This window comes from Gossypium arboreum, chromosome 1, assembly GCF_025698485.1.
Source record: "Gossypium arboreum isolate Shixiya-1 chromosome 1, ASM2569848v2, whole genome shotgun sequence".
Lineage (NCBI taxonomy): Eukaryota > Viridiplantae > Streptophyta > Magnoliopsida > Malvales > Malvaceae > Gossypium > Gossypium arboreum.
Window position 1 is genome coordinate 77,089,918 of NC_069070.1, and position 11,495 is coordinate 77,101,412.

Sequence of the window (11,495 nt, forward strand, 5' to 3'; positions counted from 1 at the left end):
CGTCCTCGTCTAGAAAAGCCCAAACGCCTCTAGACCGGCTCGCATCATCTCGAAATCTCTTCGATGCTTGTTGAAGAGACTTTCCGAGGACCTCTTCGAATTCTCCGGTTCCCACATCAGCTTTTGTTTCTCCTTTCTAAGCTCTTGGCTTTACAAGCTCGCTCAACAAGTACTACGAACTCTCGTATCTCGAGAATGCCAACAAATATCCTTATATCATCATTCAGCCCATCCTCGAAGCGTTTACATAATAGCTTCGGACGAAATGCATTCTCGCGTCTGGCTAAGCCTCACAAACTTTCGTTCGTAGTCGATAACGGACATAGAACCTTGCTTAAGATCAAGAAATTCCCTCCGCTTTTGGTCGATGAATCTCGGTGATATACTTTTTCCGAACTCGGTTTGAAAGAATTCCCAAGTCACTTGCTCTCTAGGCACCACGAAGTCGAGTACTCCACCAATAGTAGGCGGACTCGCGTAGCAAGGAGATGGTACACTTTAAGCACTCATCGGTGTACTGGGATAGCTCATCAAGCACCGGATAGTGTTATTTAACCAAAATTCAGCTCGCTTCGGCATCATCATCATCCGTAGCCTTAAATTCAGTGGCCCCATGTTTTGAATCCTATCGATTGGGGCTTACTTGACCTTATTTGGTCAGTCACGGAGGTATTGTAGGGCGGGGTTGCATTTGTCGGGAATGGAGGTTGTGGAACAGTAGTGTTGGTTCGAATGTATTGATTAAACCATTCGTTCATCACACTATAAAAGGCTTGCCTAGCCTCGTCATTAGGATTGCTGGCCATAGGTTGAGAGTCCCGGCGCTGTCCCTTGCGCGGAGCAGGCGCCACACTCTCCACATCATCAGCTATCGCTCGGTTGGGATCGGGATCCATTGCTATAAACAAACACAAAGTCAAATTGTCAGAAATCACCACACTATCGATTCATCATTTAATGGCATGTATAGCTAGACCCCAAACACATCACAGTAGTCCTAGAATCGACTAAACCGTGGCTCTGATACCAATAAAATTGTAACACCCCGAACCCGAGACCATCGCCGGTGTCGGACACGAGGGGTTAGCAAGCCAAGTTCACTTGTTTTGCCCATCCATTGGATATTTCCAGTCAGGCTGGAAAAACTGCGTCACTGTCGCCTTAAAAATCATATCTCGAGTTTCAAAACTCGGAAACTGATTTCGTAAATTTTCCTGAATTTAGACTCATATATCCATCCATGGATTTATTTCTAGAATTTTGGTCGGGCCAATTGGTACAGTTTATTAGTTAAAGTCACCCATGTTACAGGGATCGACTGCTCTGACCTTCGCGCGGTATAACTTGAATATCTCTCTGTACAGGGCTTTAATGCTGGTGTAGTTTATTTCTAATGAAACTAGACTCAAAATGGAATCTGTACATATAAGGTATGTCTCCTAATTCTTTTGGATAATTTATAGTGAATTTTAAAGTTGCGACAGGGAACCCAGAAACCATTCTGGCCCTGTCTCACAATAGCTTTAATATCTCTTAACCTGTAACTCCTATGACCATTTCGTTTCTTCCATAAGAAAATAGACTCATCAAGGTTCATTTACATAGCTTATTCACTATTTAATTCCATTCCTATGAATTTTGGTGATTTTTCACATTCACGCCACTGCAGCTGGCAGCATCTGTTTTAAGGTAGGGCTTACCTATTTGGTAGTCTCCATGAATCAACTAGTCTTGCCATACATAGGTTCATATATGATCATTTTAACCATACCAATGGCTGATCATATGACCAACATTCCTAATTCAAGCCATAGCCACATCATGACACCGAATATATATATACAAACCACAATTAGTCTAAGTTCATGCTTCCCTTTTCAAGCCATTTTCGCATGGCCGTACATACTTACATTACAACATATTCAACAAACATGAGGTAGTCCTATACATGCCATCTTAAGTTCAACCAAAATTTATACCAAAATGGAGGCTTGATAGTGTGGATGACTTGACTTCAACGATCCCAAATCCGATTGCTTGACGAAATCTAACAAAAAGCGAGAGCCAAAGCAACGGGTAAGCATTTTTATGCTTAGTAAGTCTCAAGGAATATAATCAACTCTAATTACAGCAATACATTCACATAGCCAAATGCATCATTTCATTTATACACATTCTTACTTCACACTTCATCATTATATAATTTCACAAAGTATCAATCAATTCATTAGTCGATTGAGCGAATGTTGCTCAAACATGTCGACTTTCAATGCACATATAACGTACCTTATCCTTTGGGCTTTTCGAGTGTCTTGATTGAATTCATTACAGCAACCAACACTCACCTCCAGCCCAAGATTCTTGAATATAACCGGATATAATCACGTGCACAAATGCCTTGGTCTTAGCCGGATAGAATAACTTCGCACGAATGCCTTGGTCTTAGCCGGATATAGCCACTAGCACAATTGCCTTGGTCTTAACCGGATATAATTTCAACATAATTGTCTTGATTTAGCCGGATATCATTCAATTTCCATGAACACATACATCAATTATCATTGGACATACATAATTCATTTTCGTTACTAAGGCTCAAACGCAATTATAGTCACAAGCATATTCGCCTTGGGACTTAGCCCGGGTATCATTCAATTTCTCATACACACACATAAATCAATAATCATACACATCCATACTTCATCTCACATAATTCAAGTAAGGTCACTTCTTGAGGACTTACCTCGGATGTTGTCGACGGCTTTTTGGCTATTCGATCACCTTTTCCTTCCCTTGTCCAATTGTGGCCCTCTTAGCTCTTGAGCTAATTCAAACAAGTTCAATTTATTAAAACCTCATTGTGCTTGCTTATGGCGAATATGACAAGGATTTTAAATGGTCATATGGCCACTCTTTAGCTTGAATACACAATGGTCATGCACATTTTATACTACATCAAGCAAATTCAATACAATTTATTTGAGCATCAAGGAAATGCTAAGGCCTTCAATAGGCTACCCAAGGCGAATATTCATGTACATGTTGAGGTCAAATTTGCACTTAATACCTCACAAAAACAGCATGCAATTTACTAATTAATGCTTTGCACATTGTGGCCCAAAACTTATAATATAGCATCAAGCACTTATAGGTGTGCTAGGCCGAATTGTGCTTGCAATTTCACAAGCATTCTTCCACATTTTCTTCTTTAAACCAATATATTCATCACTTAGTTCATAACCAAACATAATGTGCAATCATATATATGCATATATGAGCATGGCGAATTTTCAAGGTGTCCATAGCCATCCAAAACACAAATTTTTAACTAACATGCAAAAAGCATGAATCATGCTCAAGAATGCATCATGGCCGAATATGACAATCATGCTCCTTTTCAACTTCAATCATAATAAAACAAAGAGAAAACTCATAGTCTTACTCAAGAGTAGACAATCCATCATTGCATGCATCATCATCAAGCTTCACACTTAGCATGCAATGGCTTTATCACCATAACAACTTTGGCCAAATACCATTTCCATGGCTTAACAAAGATTTGAGCCATGGCTAACATGCACATCAAGTTAGCAACCAAAACATGCATGAAACTCCTAACACAACCTCATACATACCTTAATCTTGATGCAAACTTAGCCAAATCTCCTTCTAGATCTCTTCCAAACCAAGCATGAAGCAAAAATCCTCCTTCTTCCTTAGTTTTGGCTCAAAGAAAGGATGAACAAAATTTTTTCTTTCCTTCTCTACAACTCACGGCAATGGGGGATTACCACACTCACACACATTTTTTTTCATTTTTTATCACCCATACACCTTTGTTTATTATTTCACCCTAATGCACCAACAAAACATGTTTCATGACATGTTTAGCCCATCCTCCTTGTCATGGCCGCCACCACCTATAAAAGGGGAATTTGACATGCAAGTCCATTATTTTGCATACATGCTTTAATTAGTCATCACACATTTCCTATCATACTTTCAAAGTTCATTACTAAGTCCTTTCTTGTGGAATTCACCCTTATAACACTAAATCAATCATCATAAAATGTCATACATGAGCACACACATATTATAGGCATCAAAATAAATTTTTAATTATTTTTATGCCTCGGTTTTGTGGTCCCGAGACCACCTTCCGACTAGGGTCAATTTTGGGCTGTCACAGAAATACACAAAGTAAGCTTTATAGCTTAGTAAGTTCGTATAGCATTTATATCAACTCATCATATAAATTCAAATTAAGCCAAAAACATAACATAACATATCTCATAATATATCACCAACCTACCACATTTTCATCCATCAAATTAAATGTAATTTCCATAATTTTTCATTATTTTAGTGTATTATTCAGTTCAAGTACATATCTATACCTTCTCGTATTTAACTCATACTCATTCACATCTTTGACATATCCGTTAAACCATTCGGAATATTTTTGAATACTTGGAAAACTCACATACTTAGTGCCAAATAAATAGCCGAAGTTGTATCAATCTCTCACACTAAGTGCCAATATATATATCCATATATACAGTTGAAGTTATCTCGATCTCGCACACTAAGTGCAAATATATAACCAAAGCTATCTCGATTTTGCACACTAAGTGCCCATAATTAACTGAATCGTCGTCAAACACAATTGTAGTCTCGTATACACAATTTATGCAATATCAAAGAATTTAAGGCATAATTATAACAATGCTTATTACATATGAACTTACCTCAAATGTAAAAGCAGCTAAACTGATCGATTAGTCAAGAACTTTGTTTTTCCCTCGATCTAGATCCGAGTTTTGCTTTTCATGATCTTAATTAGCTATCCAAGCATGGTAGAATGAAAACCTAAATTTTGGCTTTTCTATTCTTCAATATTTGGCTAGGGAAGAAGATGACAACACCAAATTATTTTATTTGTTTTATTTTATTAACATTAACACATAAATTACTAAATTAACCTTGTACATTAACCTTTAAAACCATTAAAAAGATGTTCATCTTTGTCCACTCATGTTTCAAATGGTCTAATTACAACATAAGGACCTCCACTTAAAAGTTTCATAACTAATAAACCCTTTTAGCTTATAGAATTCCAACTTTTCACTTTATGCGATTTAGTCCTTTTTCTGAAATTAACTAATCAAATGATAAAATTTCTAAACGAAACTTTCACACAATAATATTATCATGCCACGAACATTAAAATAATAATAAAATAACTATTTTGATCTCAGATTTGTGGTCCCAAAACCACTGTTCTGATTTGACTAAAAATAGGCTATTATATACATCTCTTCAACCGGCTGCCTGAACTAACCCAGTCACTACCCGCCTATCCACCGATAACCCGAGTTGTAACTGCACGTCCTCCAGAGTACACTACCTGCATAAAATATGGAATGTATGCGTCTCAGGTCTCCACATTTCTACAAACGCGCTTACAAGTGTGGGTCCAATTTACACCCCCGACCAATAAGGGCCACGTGCAAAAATCTAGCATCTCTCAAGTATGGTTCGATTAAAGGTGATGAAGGAGCGGGTGGATTACAAATATACGCCTCCAAAATTTAATCTTCCCCTTATATATAAAAAAATACAAAATATTAAAATCCAATATAACAAGAAAATATTTAAATTAAATTACATTAAATATAGTATAAAAAATTCTTACTATTTTTGATTGATCGATAAAAATGTAATTGCCATCCAAACAATTAGAGATTATGTTATTGTTAATTTGAAAAACACAAAATAAATTGTAATAAAAAATATTTTACGAAAATATTAAGACAATTTTAATAATAATAAAAGAGTTGAGAGAGAAATAAATTCTAAGTGAGAAATGAAGAGGGAATTGAGAGAAATTTGAGAATGTGAGACAAAGTTGAGATTGAATTGGATAAAAAATGAAATGGAGGGTGTTAATATAGAAAAGAAAATATGATCGTTGGGGGTTAGGGTAGCTGTTAGTCCCAATGGCTATTTAACTAGATGTTGGAGTGAAATGATCGTTGGGGAAAAACGCCTCCAACTAAAGACGTTTTCAGCTTATGCAGTGAAAGCGCTTTCAATTGGAAGTGTTTTTGTAAAATCGGCCTAGTCTCGCATTTTTTTGAAAAAATGGCCTAATTTGGTAATTTTTTAAATTTTCGGCATTTTTAAGATAATTACTCTTCAAAAACCATTTCTCCAGCTTACTCCCTTCTTCCAAAAAGCATATCATCTCACTGGTTACAGTAAACAGTGAAACGACTGAATCTTGATAAAAATAACCACCTAACCAAATCCACCAGGGGGCCATCATAGAAGTAAATGATGGGCAATCACACCTCTTTATAGGTCATTGGTTCAGTCCGGAGGATCAACCTATCACCAGCCAGTCTACATTGTTGTCATCGCTATATCAGGAACTTCCTTCACCTAGTAAGTGCTCTTTGTTAATCAGAATCCCTCTTTTGCTATCTCATAAGCCACCATATTACATTCCCTACTCGTATTTTGGAAATAGCTCTAGAAAAAGAAAATGCTAGACATTTAATATCACTGATATAGGCACTAATTTGAGACTTATCCCCTTGTCTTTGCATGACTTTCGAAATTAGCATGCCAAAATCTCCTTCCACCACCACTATGGTAAAGCCCATCTCGCTAGCAAACTGAAGAGATTGAAGAATGGCCAAAGCTTCAGCAATGAACACATCGCAAACATATGTGTTAACCACCATTCCACTACCCATTACTAGACCCTCCATGTCCCTAATCACAAACCCTGATCTTGATTGTCACAGGTTCACTTTGAAGGTTGCATCGAAATTAATCTTGACAAAAGGACCATTTGGAGGAGACCATCATGCCATACTCAATGGCAAATGACCATATAATATGATTTCCAATTCATCAAATTCTTTAAGAATCCTCGCAATTACCTTTTGGGTAGATTGTATATTGTTCTCCTTAACCTGTTTATTCTGAGAATTACATAAAACCCAAACAATCATAGACTGTACTTCTAAGGCTGTGTTTAGTAGTGCTTTTTAAAAGCACTTTTGAAGCAAAATGAATACTAAACAAGTAACTTTTGAAGAAAATTTTTGGCATTTCAAAAGCACTTTTCCTCAAATGGAGAAGTTAAAATTTTAACTTTTCTCTCCAAAAAGCACTTTTGGCAGCTTAATTATGTTTTCACCCCTACAACATACGGTACTTCCCCTTCTCTAGTTAATAGCTTAAAAATATTTAAATTTTATTTTTCATATAAAATGTTAACAAAAATATAATAAGTTATTTTCGTATTCTTATTAAAATATCATAATATTAACTAATTTGAATATTATTTAAATACTTATTTATGTAATTTTGACAACAATACTAAACACTTAAATTTTAAACTAAACTTTTAAAAATATTTTTTAAAATTACTTTTACAAAATGCTTTTTAAAAGTAATGCTAAACTAGGCTTAAAAGATAATCATTCAACTGCTCCTAGCAAAATGTTCAAACCATACCCAAAAATCTGATTCTTGCATATTGGCTGGCCATTGTATTAAAAAAGCATTCCATACTTCTCTTGCAGGAAGCACTGTCTCAGGACTAATTTTGACACCATTGGTGTGTATATTTTAATTATATGGAAATAAACTTTTAATCTTTAGCTTATTCGTAAACAAGTCTTCAATCTTTAATTTATTCTTCAATAAAATTGTTATATTTGAAACGACGACTTATTTATGTACAAATAAAAAAAATGTGGAGCTTGTAGGATTGAGTTTTTGAGTTCAATGGTGATTTTATCACCTAAGATAAGATACCAACTATCGTTTGGTGACATTAAAATAAAATGTTTGATATAATGAAGTTTTAAAAATGTAGCAAATTTAGAGAATGAAGAACATAATATGAAGTTTAGGAATATCTTTCTTTCAGAAACTGCTATGAATCAAATTTAGGCACAAAGTTACACATGTCATGACATTACCAATTAAGAGATATCAACGGAAAGGAGTAAAGGTAGAAAATGAAAGGAAAACTTGTGGTGACCAATAGATGACCAAAAGAGAGATTGTTGCAGTGCCTTTCAAATGTGTTTTAACCACTTCCTTCAATACTTTATAAAGCAATTCTTCCTTATCAGTAGCCTTAGGTCACTCCAAGGTTCCTAAATGATGAGCATGAAAACAATAGCATTTCTTCAAGACGCCTCGAGCTGCTTCCCAGTGCTTCTCCTAATCTCTTCTCTCACTTTAGCGTCGTCACCGTATTTCTCTCTTGCTCTTTCCGATTCTGAAACAGCATTCATCGCTCGTCGCCAGCTCTTAAGTCTTCCTGAGGGTGGTAAGTTGCCTGATGATTATGAATCTCATGTGAAGCTTAAATTCACGTTTGAGAATCCCAGGCTTAGACGTGCTTACATTGCACTTCAGGCATGGAAAAGTGCTGTACATTCGGACCCTCTGAAGACCACTCACAGTTGGGAAGGTCCCAATGTTTGCGATTACAAAGGAGTTTTCTGCGCACATGCACTCGACGATCGAAAGTTGATAGTCGTTGCTGGCATTGATATTAACCATGCCGACATTGCTGGATACCTGCCTGTTGAGTTAGGCCTATTGACTGATTTGGCTCTATTTCACATAAACACTAATCGGTTTTGTGGGATCATTCCCAAGAGTTTCTCCGAGCTTACTATTCTTCATGAATTGGATGTTAGCAACAACCGTTTCGTTGGTCCTTTCCCAGAAGTTGTTATATCCTTACCCGCGCTTAAGTTCCTTGATTTAAGGTATAATAATTTTGAAGGTGAATTGCCATCTGCGTTGTTCGAAAAGGACTTGGATGCATTGTTTTTAAACAACAATCGGTTTGTGTCCATCATTCCTGAAACTTTTGGGTCTTCTCCGGCCTCCGTCATTGTGGTTGCCAACAACAAGCTTTCAGGTTGTATTCCAAAAAGCATCGGCAAGATGTTCAATACGTTGAACGAGATTGTGCTCCAAAACAACAATCTCACAGGTTGCTTGCCAGTGGAGATGGGGATGCTTGGAAATGTGACGGTTTTGGACATTTCGTCCAACTCTTTCAGTGGTGTTTTGGGAAAGACATTTAAAGGGCTTGGAAAAGTTGAAGAATTGAATGTTGCAAATAACATGTTAACTGGTTTTGCGTCGGATGACATTTGTCGATTGCCGAGCTTGAAGAACTTTACGTTTTCTTCCAACTATTTCAATGGTGAGGCTGAATCTTGCCAACCATCCAAGCGGAGGGACTGTGTGTTCGACGATGTTAGCAATTGCATACCAGATAGGCCTAAGCAGAAGTCAGCTAAAGAATGTCATCCAGTGCTAAGTCGACCAGTTGAATGCAGTCAGTCAATGTGTGGTGGTGGATCTCCACAACCGCGGCCAAAGCCCCAACTACCGAAACAAAAGCCCCTTAAGCCAAAACCACCGAAAGAAGAGGAATCAGCTGTAACAAGGGAACGACCTCCACCACTTAAATTGCCACCGCCAGTTGTTAAGCCCCCGAAACCAGTGTCAAAATCATCGAAACAAGAGGAATCACCTGTAACAAGGGAACGGTCTCCACCACCAAAATTGCCACCGCCAGTTATTAAGCCCCCGACACCAGTGCCGAAACCACCGAAACAAGAGGAATCACCTATAACAAGGGAACGGTCTCCGCCAGTTATTAAGCCCCCGCCACCAGTGGAAAAACCACCGAAACAAGAGGAATCACCTGTAACAAGGGAACGGTCTCCACCACCAAAATTGCCACCTCCAGTTGTTAAGCCCCCGACACCACCAGTCCACTCTCCACCACCACCTCCAGTCCACTCTCCACCTCCACCTGTTCACTCTCCTCCACCACCAGTGCATTCTCCTCCACCTCTTTCTCCTCCTTCTGCCCCTATTGTCTCGAAACCACCGCCAAAAAAAGAATTGATCCTACCACCAACTATCGGCTTCCAGTACTCATCACCGCCTCCACCAAAGTTCCCAGGATACTAATGGGAACATCTTCAGTTACTTCCTTTTAGTAGTTTAACAATCTTACAACATAAACATAGTATTGTTAATTAGTTGATAGGTAGTCACTAAAAGAGAATGTATATATAATTCTCTCCGCGCAATACTCATCGGCAAAAGTTATATGGGAATTACAGTCTCTTCAAGTTGTTTATGGAACTTCCACTTTTTCTTTTAGTTTTATTTTGAGAAATTAATTTACATCTAGATAGAACGTTTTTGACGTAAAAAATAAAGAGTTAAATCCTTACTTGTACATAATTTTTTTAGAGTTGTACATTAATAATTAATAAACTAATCTTTTATTGATTATATTTTACTAATTTTAATATTGTAATTTAAATAATTTTTTGAACAATTTAACGCATTTGAATTGGTGTCCTCTTACACTGACAATAATATTTATGTCAATTAACGTAAAAAATAAGAATTAAATCTTTGCTTATAGGTGAAATTAGTTGTTGACTAAATAGTAAAATAATTATATTAACATTTATACGATACGATTTTATAATAACATGTAATTAAAAATATTTCTAATTATTAAATTATTATACAATTCGGTTGGAATGACTCAAATTACAAAAACAAAAAAAAAAAAGAAAAAGAAAAATCCAAATTTAAATTCCAAGGAATAAATATGCTCTTGGATTGATGTAGACAGTAATTCTATAAATGCCACTATTATCTTGCCATCCCATTTCAATCCACATTAATTGAGTTAATGTTATTAAAAAATAATTTAAATATCAAGATTTACACTCAATTTTAAAAATCCTATTCAATTAATTTAAATATGAATTCAATACAAATTGATTTGTGTTATAATATCTTATAATTAAGTGGATTTTATTAAAATTAAGATAAATTTAATATATTTTAAGATTTTAATATTCATTAGAAGTAATTATTTATTTTATTTATATTTTTATATCTATAAATATAGATTTTGAAAAGTATCGTAAATATTATTATTCATTAATAAAATATATTCTATTTTACTCTACCAATTTCTTTTTTTTTTCTTTTACTTTTTTGTTTTATGAATATCTTATTAAGTGGATGTCCATCATGATCAAGATAAAATTTTGATGTACTTTACTCTTAGAATTAGATCTCTACTTCTTTTATACTTCTTATGCCTATAAATAGAGACTCTGATGAAGCATCGTGATCACCCTTTTGATTAATAAAGCACATTCTATGTTGCTTTCATATTTTCTTTGTTCTTTATTCTCCCCATCTCTCTTTATTTTATAACACATTATCAACATGATCTTGCTCAAAGTGATTGTTCCTTTTATCAACAATCAAATTTATCCTCCATGATTTTCAATTTCTTTGACGACAAGATGCAAAGTTTTTATAGGAAGTTTTTTTCTTTATTTAATGTTTCATATTTGATTATTATTTTCCGTTTTCTTTCATTATCGTTATCATTATTTTGA

General features: G+C 35.7%; 1 protein-coding gene across 1 annotated transcript; it reads left to right on the forward strand.

Moving 5' to 3' along the window:
* Positions 1–8,169: 8,169 nt before the first annotated feature.
* On the forward strand, positions 8,170–10,256 carry LOC108481701 (pollen-specific leucine-rich repeat extensin-like protein 3). Its single transcript, XM_017784798.2, has one exon. It carries the CDS (start codon positions 8,185–8,187, stop codon positions 10,027–10,029), a length of 1,845 nt encoding a protein of 614 aa, XP_017640287.1. The 5' UTR covers positions 8,170–8,184; the 3' UTR covers positions 10,030–10,256.
* Positions 10,257–11,495: the final 1,239 nt, after the last annotated feature.